The sequence below is a fragment of the Tursiops truncatus genome, chromosome 1 (genome assembly GCF_011762595.2).
Source record: "Tursiops truncatus isolate mTurTru1 chromosome 1, mTurTru1.mat.Y, whole genome shotgun sequence".
Taxonomy (NCBI): domain Eukaryota; kingdom Metazoa; phylum Chordata; class Mammalia; order Artiodactyla; family Delphinidae; genus Tursiops; species Tursiops truncatus.
In genome coordinates this window covers 137918951-137935434 of record NC_047034.1, presented here as the reverse complement: position 1 = coordinate 137935434, position 16484 = coordinate 137918951, and the positions used below count along the sequence as shown (strand labels likewise).

General features: G+C 40.0%; 1 protein-coding gene across 9 annotated transcripts in view; it reads right to left on the bottom strand.

The window, feature by feature from the left end:
* USP24 (ubiquitin specific peptidase 24) overlaps positions 1 to 16484 on the bottom strand; it is a 149966-nt gene that overhangs the window by 55392 nt on the left and 78090 nt on the right. For 7 of the 9 annotated variants that reach the window (XR_012324657.1, XM_073789303.1, XM_073789304.1 and 4 more), the window contains 12 exons: positions 15570 to 15636; positions 15319 to 15429; positions 14489 to 14587; positions 14222 to 14395; positions 10682 to 10767; positions 10423 to 10516; positions 9008 to 9163; positions 6032 to 6129; positions 3180 to 3275; positions 2832 to 3060; positions 1975 to 2134; positions 746 to 901 (listed from right to left, as the gene is read on the bottom strand). Coding sequence is in view for 8 of the 9 variants with exons in the window: in XM_073789303.1 (XP_073645404.1) it covers positions 746 to 901; positions 1975 to 2134; positions 2832 to 3060; positions 3180 to 3275; positions 6032 to 6129; positions 9008 to 9163; positions 10423 to 10516; positions 10682 to 10767; positions 14222 to 14395; positions 14489 to 14587; positions 15319 to 15429; positions 15570 to 15636 (1526 nt within the window). In the remaining variant the exon portion in view is untranslated. The remainder of the gene's footprint in view (positions 1 to 745; positions 902 to 1974; positions 2135 to 2831; positions 3061 to 3179; positions 3276 to 6031; positions 6130 to 9007; positions 9164 to 10422; positions 10517 to 10681; positions 10768 to 14221; positions 14396 to 14488; positions 14588 to 15318; positions 15430 to 15569; positions 15637 to 16484) is intronic. The other 2 variants (XM_073789306.1, XM_073789308.1) reach the window with 2 other exon arrangements.

The following is a 16484-nucleotide window of genomic DNA, read 5'->3' as shown; positions in this document are numbered from 1 at the left end:
GAATTTGAAGAAGGATGTGCTGACAGATTAGAAGGGTGTGAAAAAAAGGAATCAAGGATGTCTCCAAGAATAAAACTGCTATCAATTCAGATGGGAAATCTCTTGGGCGGTATGGGCCAGACCAGTAGTTCAGTTCTGGACATGTTTAGTTTGGGAAGTCTATCTGATATCTAAGTGGAGAAGTCAGGGGAGCGGTCCAGGCCGTAGAGTCAAATTTAAGTGTTATCAGCACATAGAGGGAATTTAAGGCTGTGAACGTGGATGTGATTATGTGGCGAGAATGAGTGCAGACAGAGACGAGGGACTGAGCCCTGTGGTGTCTAATGTTAAAAGTATGATTAGCAACAGCCCTAGTTTGCCAAAACCAACAATAAAGACAAAAGGGCAAATCTTAAGTTTCATGATTTTTGATACTGGAGTCATTATCAGTTTAGGAATTGATACATAATTCTACTTCTATAGTTTATGACATACAACTTTGGGTTGTTTTAATTCCTCCACTAGAAGGTAAGCTCCTGGAGAGCAGACATACTGCCCTGTAACATCTACTGTGGAACCCTGTATATAGAAGGTGCTCAATAAATACTTGTTCAGAATTTAAGTACTCTAGCACTATTCTTACCTATTCCACATGCCAACTTTCCCCTTTGCCATTTCTATTAACATGACCTTATCTATGAAGGGATAGAAATAATTCCTAACAGAAACCTGGCCTTTTACTAAAAAGAGTAAGCCTCCTGCATACCCAGTTGTTGGCTCCGAAGCTGCAAGCAAGTAACAAGAAGAGACAAAGCCTCTCCAGCAATCAGTGAGTCTTTGGTGGACACGGACTGTTGTCGCACACAGATGCCTGCGTGCAGGGCTACCGGGTCCCCTTCACTTCCAGAGCTGCAATTGCTTCCTGGAAACAGGCAAGCAGAAGGTTACTGTGGATCCCACAGGACCCTTGAGATTATAATATCCTTTAATGAGTCCCATAATCCTCAAGTGAAAGTAAAGAGTTCAAGAAGACACTTTAGGCTAAGAAACAAGAGAGACTTAGTCACTTGATTTGAACCTCATTGCTTTGTACTTAAAACACATTTGGAACCATTAAAAAATATGTTTATGAGGCAAAACTAGTTTCAGGTGACAGAAGTAAGAACATTGCAATTTTGGAGGCATGTGGGAGTCCTGGGATATTAGAAATGTTCCTTATCTTGATTTAGATGGGTTACACATATGTAAAAACCCTAAAAATCCTACATATTTGGCATTTCTGCCCTTTACTGTGTGTATATCATACCGTTTATATATCCACACACATAGATTGAGCAGGGAAACCAAATGAAGCTGAGAAATAAAGCTATTTATAAAGGCCTAACAGAAAATAACAGGCCAAACCAAGAAAATGATTTTTCCAGGTAAAAATTCGAGATGAATTTTTATTACAGCCACAATTATTGGCCTCCCTACACTTTTACACTCAGCAAGCTAAAACTGCTTGGTTTCTCTGTATTCTGTATTTATAACCTTTTTTTCTCTTAGTATGACATACATAAATGAAGGATGCCTAGGCATACATGCACATTTGAGTGTGCACAAATCTAGAGTGTTCAGCTTGATGTTCAGAAACATTTAGTTTTAGCTTACGCTCAAGAACAAGGGAAGGGCTTCCCTGGTGGCGCAGTGGTTGGGAGTCCACCTGCCGATGCAGGGGACACGGGTTCGTGCCCCGGTCCGGGAAGATCCCACGTGCCGCGGAGCAGCTGGGCCCGTGAGCCGTGGCCGCTGGGCCTGCGCGTCCAGAGCCTGTGCTCCGCGGCGGGAGAGGCCACAGCAGTGAGAGGCCTGCGTGCCGCAAAAAAAACCAAAAACCAAAACAAAGAGAAAAGGCTTTCTCCTTTCTGTGACTCTGAACAACCTATACAAAGATGATTCTTACAGCTACTTCCTGCCCAATATTCTGATTACTTTATCCTTTTTAATCAGTACCTGAACTGCTGAGCCTGTTTCGAATTCCAGCAGGAAACAGAGAATTACTTTCTTTAATTGGCTGGCTACTCCCAACAAGGTCAAGCCGTCCTGCAGCTGCAGCCCATGACAATCTCATGAAACAAGCCACAGTAGACGTGAAATCACTGACTTCCATTGTCTAAGGAAGTGAAGAGTGTTGTGAGAAAAGGTAGTACTTGAACACATCCCACTGACTTCAATAACCTCCCCCCGTCTCAGTTTTGAGACTCGTTTCCTTCTAAGATCATCCACAAGATAGTCTTTTCCATGCTTCCATACTGTTCAAAGACTTTCACTACCCCTCTGCTACTTGTAATACAGAGACTCTACTCTCCATGTTCTGGCTTCAAATTACCCATCACCAATTTTGTTTTCGTAGTTTCCCCTCTTCCACATTCTGCGTTTTGGCCTATGTGAACCACTGTGTGACCACCCACACAGGCTCTGGCTTTCTCTCTAACTGCTCACGCCCTCCCTTTTGCTTGAACAACTATCCCCTCTCCAAGCTAATCTCTGTATATCGAACCCCTACTATTCTTGAAGGCCTAGCTCAAATGCCACCTCCTACATAAAATCATCCGTGATAGCCACACATGAAGATAATTTATTCCACCTCCTCTCAAGGCCTGTAGAATGCTTTGCCTTTGTAGTTCTCTTATAACATCTCATATCTTCTACCTGAATTACAGTTATTTCTGCACTAGTGATCTCTTTCTTACTCACCATGAGCTTCTTGAAGGCAATATTCATGTCAGTAATTTTTATATCTGCATACCACCACCAGCGCCTTCTAAACAGGAGGTACTTAATATTTCTTGAATACACAAATCACTTACTTGTATTGCAACTCGAGCAGCAGGGATGATTTCCTCAACCCTAATGGAAGACCTGTCAGACACTGACAGCTGTCGGTAGGATGACTTTTCTGGGGTACCACACAAGGACATCTGCCTGCTTGTCTGCCGGCTGACATTTCGGAACGGGCGAGAAGTAAGTGCTTCTATGCCGTCTTTGGTGAGGTCTTCCTCTAATAATGTCGGCAATGTTTGTCCCACAAGTAAAAATCTTAAAAGGAAACAAAAAGCTAGGCTTAGTCAAGGTCATTTCATACTATTTTAAAGGATGGGATTTGGAAGAAAAAGTCAAGAATTGCCTTCTGAGACTAACACAACATATTTACATACCTTGCAAGTTGTAGGCAGATGGAATAAACTCCCTGCCTTGTTTCATAGTCTACTTCTGATGGGATGGAATCCCTCTGCATGACATTTACAACCAAACTTCAAAGAAAAGAAAAAAAAAAAGGCAGATATTAAAGACTTCTACTTCTTTTATAGGAAATCTTCTGTAAGTAATTTGATTGTTTATAAACGTTATCAGTTACTTAAAATTTCTACAAGATCTTTACCTATAAATGGATCACACATATTCCTATTACAATTATTTCCTATAGTACATATAAACCTCCTGGTCCATTTAGAATTAGACTCCTTCCTTAGCCAAAAAGATAACCAACACAGAGTGTTTGGGTGGTTCTCCTTCTCACTAACTGGTTTCGAGTGCACCGATCAACTGCTATCTTGGTACTAGTAGAACTGTCAATTCAAAAGTATGTCCAGAATTGGTGTATTCCACAAAGCTTGTTTTTCATATCCACTACCACCTATATTGCTGCAAAAGCTTCCCAACTGTTCTTCCTGATTCTACTCTTGATGTTTCACCACCAAAATCTATTCTCAAAAGATCAACCAGAGTGATCCTTTAAAAATGGAGGTCACCATGGAACTGCTCTGCACAAAATCCTCCCATGGCTTCCTATTTCCTTCATAGTAGCTTGTAAGATCCTGCATAACCGGACCTCTGGTATCTCTGTGACCTCATGCTTCCTACCCTGCCCCCTCACTTGGTCCCAACCACACTAGACCCCTGCCGGCCTCGCAGGCACCAGGTTCGCCCACACAGGGGCTCGCACTAGATGCTCCTCCGGACAGCTTTCTCCCCTATCTCCAGGTCTTGCTCCCTCCCGTCCTTCAGGTCTTTGTAAAATGTCACCCCATCAGTGAAGCTTTCCCAGATCACCCCACTGGATATCAAACCCTCTCCATCCACTCTTCCTTGTCTTATTTTTCTCTACAGCTCTTATCACCACCTGACATACACTTTTACTTCTTCGTTTATTGTCTGTCTTCTGTTCCAGACTGTAAGCTTCATGAGGACATGGATTTTTGTTTCATCTACTCACTGCTCTGTTCCCAGTGCTTAGAACAATGCAGACACGTACATTAACTGACATTCAAAAATAAGCCAGAAGTAAAATGCCTTAATTAGCACAGCTCTGTAACTGGCTGAGTGATCTGAAATGAGTTTAAACCTTACAGTTCCACTTCTCTGTTTCCCACCCCCTTTATCTCCTCAAGGTCTCACCCAACTTCTCTTCCCCTGAAGGCCTCCAGACAGGAATTCCTTCAATTACCCTCTGTTCAAACGTCAAGTGGGTCTTCACTCCTTCCTCCCCCAGGGGAAATGGCATGCCTACTTCTTTCTGGAGCAAATCTCCTTCCAACTGCAGTGGAACTTAGCCCCATCAGTTGATCATCCCCCTTTCTTTTATCTTTATTCTTTTCTTTTTCATCGGCCCCTTTTAGTCAGCCTACAATGAGAATCAAGTCTTCTACAAATTAAAATCAAAACAGAAGAGCAAACTTTCCCCTCAGTTATTCTAACCTTCAAACTCCTGTCACCTCCGTTTTCTCACTCAACATAAAGCAGAGGTTTCTACTTACTGATTCTGCTTCCCATCCTTACACTTGCCACGCAACACTTGGCCAGCTGCTTATGCCCTGAGGCTTTACTTACACACTGATGTCTCCCTGAACCTCTAGTGCCATTCTCCACTTCTCTCGAGAGCATCATGTCCAAACCATCCTCTTCACATGACTCACAGGGACCTCGTGTGCAATCAAATTCTTGACTTTCTCACTTTCCTCCATCTGGTTCCATATTTATTTCCCATATGGGTTAAAGAGTCACCATTCACTCACTCTTCCAAGCTAGAAATCACAGGCCATTTTATAAATGTTCCTACCCTATATCTAGTCATAAAGACTTGCCTATTTCACCTTATTCCTTCTACCACACTGTCCCATATTTAGAAACGGTCTCCTCTCCTCTGGAACAGTCATAGTTCTATAGTTCTCCCTGCCTGCAGCCTCTCCCTCCCACTTCTATCCATCTTCTCCACTGTAGCCAGAGTAACTGTTCTAGGTAACTCCTGGGTTAGAAACCTCCTGTTTTTCCATGGTCTTCAAGATAAAGCTGAAATTCCTCAATGTGACCCCTCTTTACATATTTCTCTCCTTTATCCTTTGCTCTAGCCTCACTAGGCAACTGTACTTCCCAAGACAGTCCATGATGCTTTCACTCATCCCCACCCCACCTCTGGCTTAGAGTGCCCTTTTCCCCTTATTAACCTAGGGAATGGCGACTCATCGCTCAATTCCTAGCTCAAATGTCACTTTCTGGGAAGCATTTCCTACTCTTATGATCCTAAGCACATCTAACCGTTTAACCACTGCTTTCTTCCCCACCCCACAAAGCACTTTTTATAAGCCTCTGTTTTGATACTTATAATAACTGTTTGTTATTCTTTATTAAACCATGAGGCTCTCAAGGGCAGGGATAATATCTGTGCACCCCCATCACTAATGCCTTGCACAACATAGATTACCGACAATCAGATTCACCTTATCTCAACTGATGTGGGAATGAACAGAAACAGTAAGCCTTCTCTCCTCTACTCGAGAATTTCCCTCACTACCAGAGAGGAAAGAGACATGCTTCTGTCAGTTTTCCAAATAATCAAAAGTCATAAAATGAGTTAAAATATTCCAAAGACTAAAACAACACTCCTTATTATAACTGTCATAATGCTTCACCTAATGCCTTGTAAGAATAAGCAAGGCTTGGCAGGAGAAATTAACTAAAATAACTAGATTCATTTTCTGCAATTCATATAACATAATATCGAAACTCTAACCTCAAACCTCCTGCTTTGAGGAAGTTCTCACAAAAGGATTTTGCACAGTTTCTTGCCATGTCATCATCAGCTGTTGGCATGAGTTTGGAGCTTAGAACCTTGGAAAAAGATAAGCACAATTAATCATCCCAACATTTCCGGTTGAAATTACTCCTTTATACTAAGTAAAACAATCAGACAATTTGAGTCAGAATCTCTTTAAATGCTACTGTTCTTTTTACCCCCAGTAGTGTAAGGAGGCTGATGTTTCACAAATAAAATAATCAAATTTTCCAAGTTCCATTTACTTAGCATGAAAAATCTTTCTGTTTTTAAGAGAGCTGGTGTATTCTTCTTTTTATGAAACCAGCAAATGTGAAGGTCTCAGGTTCCCAGACTTAGGTAAGAGCAGGTAACATTATGTGTTATGCTGATATGTTCTAGAAAAAGTATATAAACTAAAGTCTTACAAAACAGCCCATTTATTATAAATGCTGGATGAGTTGCCAGATAATGATTCTAACTCCTATTTACTGAGCACCTATCTACAAAGTACTAGGCATAAGGTGAGGTACTTAACATGCATTCTCTCTTAATCTCACTATGCACAGCACAGGTATTTTACTCTACAGGTAAAGACTGAGACCTGAGAGGTTAAGTGACCTCCCATCTGAGGTCACATAGTTAGAATTCAAGTCCAGATGTGCCTCACTCTAATACCCATGCCCCTTTTATGACACTGCAATACCCACCTAAAGGAAAGCTCAACTAAATATTCTGGTATAGTAGAGAATTATTTCACATAACTAATCATACTGTGGTATGAGACGACGAATCTAGCTCACATTCTAGTTTTACTACCGACTAGCTGAAAGATCTCAGATATGTAATTTTCCTTTTTTGCCTCAGGTTTCTCATACGGTAAATGGGGACAATAATTACCTTTACCAGAGGATTGTTTGTAAGTAAGATAACACAAGCTTAAGGTGCTTTAGTACAAGCTCTGGCACAAAACAATTGCCCAGTAAACAACTGCTTATTTAGTAATGATTTAAAAAAAAATTTTAAAGCTCATTGCTGCAGTTTCCCCAAGGTTTTAATCTAGATGTAATTCAAGATCCTTTTCTATTCAAAAAAATCTGCTTCTATGAACCTATTAGTTTTATGGCTTAGATTTTTAATGTGGTATTTTTGTTTAAAGATGCTTTCTTCCTAAGCTGCCCTTTGGGAAACAGCCTCACCAGCCTCAGATCACAAGCATCACACAAGGAGAATGGGAACCCTCTGCTATCCTAACCCCTCCTGAATGTCAACAGCCACATGCACATACTCCCCATGTTTAATGGACAATTTAGTGAAGATGGAAGGTTTCTCCAAAGGAATGGGTATTTGTAATATCCACTTTGAATCTTCCTAGTGGGCAAACATAAGTTAAAGATCGAAATGCAAGGACATTAACCTTGCAGGTAATAGTAAAAATAAGTGCTCTGGGAGTGTTAGGTTTTCTACATTTTTTATGTCAAGCAAAAGAAAACCTATCAGAGGAATTTCCAGTTAATCAGAAGTCCTAAAATTATACCGGAGATAATTTATATAACCCTTTGGCTCTAATAATGCAATCTAGGTAGCCAATGACAAGCTAGACCCACTGTTGGGTCATTCTGTTTCTCTGGGTGCTCTCAAATATGGGTGTTAAAATTTATACCTTAACTTTCTGAGACAATCATTCAAAAGCAAATGACAAATCTGGCAGTAATTGTAAGATGTCAATTTCATAAGCTTGAGTTAGCCAAAAATATCTAGGTAATTTTCTGTTTTAGAATATTGTATGTATTTTTAAATGTCTGCAAGAAATAAGGACATATTTTATTTTTAAAATATTTGCTAGATATTTTCTCCTTTTGAACCCAACAAATGTTTTCACAAGAACGATTATTTTAAGGCAAATATGAAATGTTAACACAGCTCCACCACATAAATAAGTGAAACATAAAAATGAATGAATGTAATTTTATACTCCAAATTAGACTGTCAGATGAAATAAAACTTGGAAAAAATGCCCAAGCAGGTACCTTCCTACCAATTATGACCTATGTTGTGATTCAAAACCTACTGAAGATAAATGGTAATTTGATGATTAAGGTTGCTTAGGCACTGATCTGGATTCCTTAATAAATAACTGACTGGATAGAACATATTAGGGCAAAGCAAAATCATTCAGGGCTCTATTTTCTCCAGATCTTAAGTGGCCTGAGGGTCTAGCCCCTCACCCTCCAAGAGTGGGCCACTCTCCACACTGCTTTGTTACTGCTTTCATTTCATGACTCAGCCTATCCAGCCTCCCCTATGTCTTACTCATAAGATCTTGGAGCAATTATCTTGTCCTTTCAACTCTGACCCTTTAAATACCACAATGACTTGTAGACAGTAAACAGTTAGTAGATGTTTACTGAACTACATCTACTAGTTTAAAGCTACTACTGGGAAGAAGGATAATAAAAATATTCTTTTCAAATTCTTTCAATTCTTTTTTTTAACCTTGAAATAATAATGTTAATGTGACTCCTGACAAACTCCTTATAAAGCTTCATTAATGGCCACAAGTTACAACAGCTTTTTAAAAAAGTTAGGATGCATTTAATAACAAGAAGGCTGAGGATTAGGAACTGATGTTATACAGACTTGCAAAACTTCCAGAGGAAGATAATGACACATTTTAATACATAACGCTTCCTAATTATTTATTTACATGCTATTTTGCAAGTATAACAATGCACACAGGTATAAACTGAAAAAGAAAACTGAGCATGTTCAAAGTCCAAAACAACAAAATACTTCAATTTATATTCTATTTTTTACTTTTTAAAACTAATTTTTCTTAACAAACCATTCAATAATAATAGAAACCTATTTACTTATTTCTGATATCTGAAAGCATGAACCTTTAGGCCAAAATGAATCTGTTAAAATGAAGTAAAAAGAAATGAGGTTTCTTACTTCTAAGTTGTAGAGCACTCTGAAGGTGGACATTCCTGGAGCGAAAGATCGAAACAGACTTTCTAAAATTGAACTGGCGCTTGGCTGATGCTGCTGCTTGGAAGAGAGGGATGGAGATTTTGAAGACTGAGCACTTGTTTCAGACAGCAATGTTTTCTAAGTTTAATAGAAAGAAAAAAGGAATATACAGCTCAAAAGCACAAATAAAGAGAAGCAGATATCACTACACACTCTAATGTTTTTTCCGACTTTAATACAATCAAATCAATGAAATTTTCTAAAAATTAACCTCAAAGCCACATCACTCTAATTATTAACAAAGCACTGAACTCCATCACACAGACAGTAAATGCTCAACAGCATTCCAATCCTACAGGAATGCTTCTGGGATTGTATTCTAAGCAACACTAGTGGGGTCATCCTAATTTGTTTCCATGTTTTTAAAATTTGTACCACTAGGAGACTTCCCTGGTGGTCCAGTGGTTAAGACTCTGTGCTCCCAATGCACGGGGCATGGGTTTGATCCCTGGCTGGGGAACTAAGATCCCACATACCGCAACTAAGCTTGCACGCCGCAACTACTGAGCCCATGCACTCTAGAGCCCTCGCGCTGCAACTAGGAAAGCCCACGTGCTGCAGTGAAGAGCCCTCGCAGCCAAAATAAAATAAATTAATTAATTAAAATAAATAAAATTTGTACCACCAAACATTGATAATTAAATTATAAGATTGCAGTGTAGTAGTTTTGATAATTTTTTTAGTTAGTATGAGTAATATAGCTTTTAATTACATTAGTTCTCTTCTTCCTCAAATTAATATATAAGGTACATGTGACACGATTATGAGCTCATCTAAACTATAATCACTGAAATACAAAATTCATAACTTAGTTCTAACAGCTTTGATCTAAATGAATTTATTCTGAGAACACAAACAATGTTATAGATAAAACACAATTTCATTATATATATATACACAACTCTTAAGGAACAAGATTCTAAACATTAAACAAAAGGAACTTTAAATATCAACTGTGAAAATATTAAATGATAACCCATTTACGCAAGCAACTCAAACATATGCAACAACCACATTCAGAGAGGCATCATAACAGAAGAAAAATATCTCAACTCAATCAGAACTAGAGTCTGACCCTAGTCAAAACTGTTCATCACTCTGCGCTTGGGTTTCCTAATATAAAACATGAAGGAGGTGGAAGCAGATGATACTAAAGGCTCTTCCAGTTCTAAAATTTGATATCATTATTTACAGCAAAGGTACTTTTCTAAAGAAAAAAAAAACTGTTATGGGAAAGATGATATCATATGACCTTAATGTGATGTCATGCTGTATTTTCACTGAATCATGATATAAAATTTCCATGCCTGTTAAATAACTATCCAAGATACTCATACCTTTCTTCCTAAAGAATCAAGTTGATCAAGGGCTTCCTGAATGGCTGGATCAGTGGGTATCAAGAGCAGAAGCTTTCGTACTCGTAGAGTTATCCTGAAATTTTTCAAATATTAATTTTTTTTCACACAAACCACAGTTTCAATAACAAAGTCACTTAGTATGGGATGTGAAGCAACATACATTTCAAGTGAACATTTACTGGGTTCCCTAACTTTAATACCTTTCTCTCTTTCAAGCTTTGTAAACATTTCTATTTACCTTGGCTCCTCCAGATTGGCCAGCTGGTAAAGCATGTCAAATACATTGCACACAAGTGCCATCACCACACCAGGGAGGGATTTCTCCTGAGGGAGGAAGCAAAACATAAATGCAAATTTACAAAACAATTTCCTCCTTTTCTAATCAAAGGTACGAACAATAAAATTCCTGGTTCTTAAAGACTGGCCTGCAAAACTGGAGGGAAGCATGGTGCTTATCTGTCTCAAACAACAACGCACGGGAACACAGAGTGAGGGACCACTCCCTCTCCTAGCGTGCTCATCACCTGGGCTCTCTTCTCCTACCACCTGCTGGCCAAGGGGCTAAGGCACCAAAAAGTAGGCAGCAGCAGAGAGGCAAAAGGAAGGGCAGATGTGATGAACAGAACGGAGGGTGGGCACCGTTGGGAGCTGATCATAGCTTGGCAGGAGCAAACAAGGCAGAGTGATTTAAAAGCAAATTCATTCAGAACTCTAATGGAAAACTGATGAATTCATAAAAGTGCTAACAAAAGATCAAGATGAAAAAAAATTAATTACATGGGACTGAGTGAACTGATGAGGATGATTATAATTTTTGTGACTTTCTGTTTGAATAATAATAATAAAAAATCCCACAAGGACTCAGAGGCAAAAAATATACAAAGCAATTTTCACTGCAAGGTAAAGGAGCCGTTACAGTGGAGGATTACTGGGCTGAATGTCAATATTATGACATAGTAAGAGTGTGTTTCGTGTTTGGTAATTGCAATCATTGTTGCGGTCATCCATTTACAATGCTTGGTGTCAGTTTATTTATCTCTTGTTAAAATAAAATACAGTGTGTGTGTGTGTGTGAGTTGTGGAAAAAAAAAACAAAAACAAAAACCAGGAGTCAATCGTGTTAAAAAAAAAAAAACAGGGCTTCCCTGGTGGCGCAGTGGTTGAGAGTCTGCCTGCCGATGTAGGGGACATGGGTTCGTGCCCCGGTCCGGGAAGATCCCACATGCTGCGGAGCGGCTGGGCCCATGAGCCACGGCCGCTGAGCCTGCCTGTCTGGAGCCTGTGCTCCTCCGCAACGGGAGAGGCCACAACAGCAAGAGGCCCGCGTAATGCAAAAACAAACAAACAAACAAAAAACCCCACAAATTCAAAGTGATATAATCAAACACACACACTCACACAACCACATAGATATAAATGTAATTTAAGTTGAGAAAAAGAAGTTGGCCTCTTTTTTTTAAAGGTGAAAAAAATGGATACAACTGTATAGAAGAGATTCAGATGTGATTAAAGTACTATTTTCTGGTATAAGAAATAAAGCAGCTGGATATCAGTATAGAATATATTTGGGAAGGTTTTTAATAAATTCAGGATAAATATGAGATAGTTTAAAAATGTTAAACTCAAAGATGCTATGTACGTCATTTCTGTTGCTGATAAACTGTCATAATACTGCTCTGAGTATGATTTCGTTCTTAAATTCTCACTACATATAAGTATAGTTACTTTTTAAGAAACGGCACAATACTAACATTAACCCTGCAGGATTCTGTGGTATCTATAAGCAAGGCTATGCTCTCTAAGTGAAAGAGACAGCCATGCAAAGATCTTACATTTGTAATTAAATGAAAGGACTATACATAATAACTATGAAAAAAATCCCTCTCTGTCATTTAAATACCTTTATTTCACAAGAGGGCTGGTATTATCTTACTTTTCTAGACTATAAAAGCATAAAGAACTGAATGGTCTTGTTAGTTTTGTACCCCTGGTGCTGAGCTCAGTTCCTGGCAGAGAGAAGGTACAAAAAACCCTGATTCATAAAATCATTCAACAAATACTGATTACCTATTATGTTCTAGGCACTGTTTTAGGTGCTGGAAATACAGCAGTGAGCAAAACAGACAAAGGTCTGCTCTCAAGGAGCTTAAATTTCACTGGTGGGGGGGAGAGGCAAAAATAAAGTAGGGAAGGGAAATGAGATGTGCAGGAGTAGCAACAGGTGGCAAGTTTAGACAGGACTGCTAAAGAAGGCTCACCAAGAAGGCAACATTTGAGTGAAGGCTGAAGAAGTGAGAAAGAACCACGTGGGTATCAGGAAAGAACATTACAAGCACAGAGAAGAGCAGGTGCACAGGGCCCACTTTGAGGACCAACATGGAGGCCAGTGCAGCTGGAGTGGTGAGAGTGAGGGTGGGTCATGGGGGAACATCTCAGTGGGGGGGATAGACCAAGTAGGCCCTGAAGGTCCCAGTAAAGACTCTGGCTCTTACTCTGAGATGGGAGCCGCTGGAGAGTCTGAGCTGAGAAGTGGCATATAATCTGACTCTGTTTAAAAGAGATCATGGGCTGTTGGGTGCTACACAGAGAAGAGACTGAACTGGTATAGGGGCAGAAGCCCTGAGACCAGTGAAAGAACTCCTGAAACCCTCCAGCTGAGCGAGGATGGCTGCTTAGATTGGTGTGGAAGCTGTGGAGGCAGGGAAAAGGAGCTAGATTCTAGATGAATTTTAAAGGTAGAGTCAAGGATTTGCTGACGGATAGGGCTATGCTTTGAGAGAAAGTAGGGACCCAAGGATTTTGGCATGAGCCACTAGAAGCATGAAATAGGCGTTATCTGAAATACGGCAAGGCTGGGATGAAGAGGTTTGGGTTAGGGGTGAGGTGGTGGGAAAGGGGATATCAGGAGCTCAGTTTTGGATGTTAGGACTGGGATGTCTATCACACATTTAAGAGGAGATGCTGATTAACCAGTTGGTTCCATGTACCTAGACTTCAAGCTGAAAATAAAAATTGGGGTGTTATCAATATACATACAATATATAACGCTTTGAAACTGGATGAGATTCCTAAGGGAATGAGCGTAGACAGAGGAAAGGTCAAAGGACTGAGCCAGGGAACTTCTTTGTACACAGATCGGGAAGAAGAAAAGGAGGCAGCAGAGGAGACCAAAGAGGGAGAACCAGAGCGGGAGGGCGGAGCCAGGGGGGTTCTGAAAGCCAAGGGGAAAAAGTATTTCAAGGGGAAGTGATCACATGGATCAACTGCTGAAATGTCAAGAAGACGAGGATTGAGAGGTGGACATGACAGATTACCTTGCAGAGTTTATTTTCGAGAGGGGTCAAGAGAGCATGGTAAAGAGAGCTCAGACAACCCTTTCAAGGAGCTTCGCTGATTTGGGAAGGAGAGAATGGGGACAGGAATTGAAGCTGAAATTGGGATGAAAAAAGGTTTTTTAAAAGGATGGTAGAAATAGCACAGCACGTTTGAATGTTAATAGGAATGACTCAATGAATCAATGAAGAGAGATATGTGAGAGGAGCAGCAAGCAGTGGCCAGGCGGAATCACTCAGACTCAGAAAAGTCTGTGGTTCAGAAGACTGACAAATTGTGCATCTTCTTCTCCCAACTGAATCCCAGCATTTCTCAGTGATACAGTTCTGAAGGGGCAGGACTTGCCTGAGAGAAAAGGACATAATCATGCAAATCTATATGGGCCGAAGGCAAAACTTAATGATGTTACGTTCTTGTTCTGAACTTGAATATTATCGCTCAATACCTGCTCCATGGCGTATGATGAACTAAACACCCCACTGCTGCTGCTGCTGGAGCTGGTTGAGGAATCTGCAGAGCTCCCAGACGGGGTCCCACTGCCAGAAGTCTTTACTGTGAGGATTTGCTCATCAGAAAAGCCCAGCTGGTGGAGGAGCTTTTGATCTTTATTCACTGTCAGCTGTAAAAAGTGGTTTCTTAATTACTGAGAAGGAAAGGAGAGGAAAATACTGGTATCAGACTAAAGTGCCACAAAATGTTGATTTACACCTACCAGACTATCATTTGTAAATATCTGTATACTATCCACGGGAGAACACAACTGCTTGGCTATCTTCCACCGGACACTCCCTATGGTTTCATTACTGTGAGCCTGTAAAACGAAATGAAACACTGTTCTGAGTAATGCACTTATTCATCCATTTAAACAACTATTAGCGAGCATCTGTCATGTACCGGGCACTGTTCCAGATCCTGGGAACACAGCAGAGAACCCAAAGACAAGAATCCTGCCCTTGCGAGGCTTCCCTCCTGCAGTAATTAAATATTCTATTCCATACTCCATTCCCCAGCATGCATGGAATGAAATCTCAAGTCCTTCTTCCACTGGAGTGTCTTCCACTCTTCCCCTTCTCACTGTGCTCTAGTCACACCAGCCACTTTCCTTGCCACTGAATAAATCAAACAAACTCCCACCTCAGGACCTTTGTACCTGCTGCTCCCTTTGTGTGGAATGCTCTTCCCCAGAAATGGCTAACTCTGTCACTTCATTCAAGTCTCTGTTCAAATGTGATCACCTCAGAGACCTTCCCTAACCATTCTTATCTAAAATATGTCATGTATACCCATCTTATCCTGCTGTCTTCTTTTGTAACCTTTATAACACTCGTTATCACCTGACATTATGTATTTACTTATGAGTCTGCTTATACCCTATCAGCTTCCTTTCATTTCAGGTCTTTATTCTAAATTTGCTTTCCAAACAGCTTTTAGAATAGTCATTCATGCAGCTAAATCAACAACAGTGTTCAATCTCAATCAACAGTGTTCTTATAAAATAACATGACAATATGGAAATGGCTTCAGAGCTTAATGTAAACCTACCTCTACAGTGAAGGTATCTTTGGTAGACTCATAAGTAACATTAAGAGTTAAAAGATGTCCATGGAATGAGGCACCATGAGGTAGAATAGTTCGGGGAACAGAGTAAAAATCCTTGAAAAAGATATAGCAAGTCAAAAGATACAGCAAGTGAGATGCACAGCGCCACTGTTAAACGTCACAAAAATACTCTCCTAACACATTGAGACTAATTATAGGATGATAAAGTTGCTTTACAAAGAAGAGAGGCTTACCTCTATAGTGATCACATAGCGTTCTGCCAGAAGCAGCAATCTCTCAATTATGACAAGTTTAGTGGATCTATGAATTAAAAAAATTTTTTTTGAAAATACTTGAAATGAACTGCTGACTTGAGCTCAATTTCAGTCTATTTCACCAAAACCACAATCACAATTAGCCCTCTCTGGTCAAAGACTGAAATCTGCAAAGACTAAACTTCCTTTTCACTCAAGCGGGAGGTGGTTCAAGCAGGTCACAGCTGTCGCACACAGATGGAATATGGGGCAGAAGCCTGCCCCGCCCCGTGTTTCCTTTCCTGTTCTTTTCTTTCTTCGTTTTCTTTTTTTAAACAGTTGTCCCATAAATAGAGGACCTGGGTCTCCTCTGGGTCTGCAGGCTTATTTGTCTACCAATCCACCAAGAATGAACGATCAGTGAGTTTGAATCTCATAACCTTACAACTAAGATATGCCACATAATTCTGTAAACACAGAATCTGGCTAAGTTCTGAACTGCCTGAAATTTAGAAGACAAATGCAAACCATTAAGTATGCCACAAATGAGAGCTGCTGTTTGTTTTACTTAGCCTAAGAATGAGGCAGAAGAAAAGGATGAAAAAAATTGTTCATCTGGTTTAAGTGACTAGTCTGTATAGTTAAAACATACAATGTAAGAATTTGTTATCCCAAGGGTTTTCAAAGTACTTAAGAAATCAACACACATCAAGAGACGTAACCATCTCTGGAACAGAAAACACACAGCAAGGAACTGTGGCACTCTCACAGACTCTGAAAGTGAGACCTGAGATCTCTTTTGGTTAGACTTAAGCAATCTTACCATTTGAAATAACAGGACTCCAACATTCAGCAGCTTGTACAGTCACAGCTCCACACTTTATTAAACACTACATGTGTTAACACTAACAAATG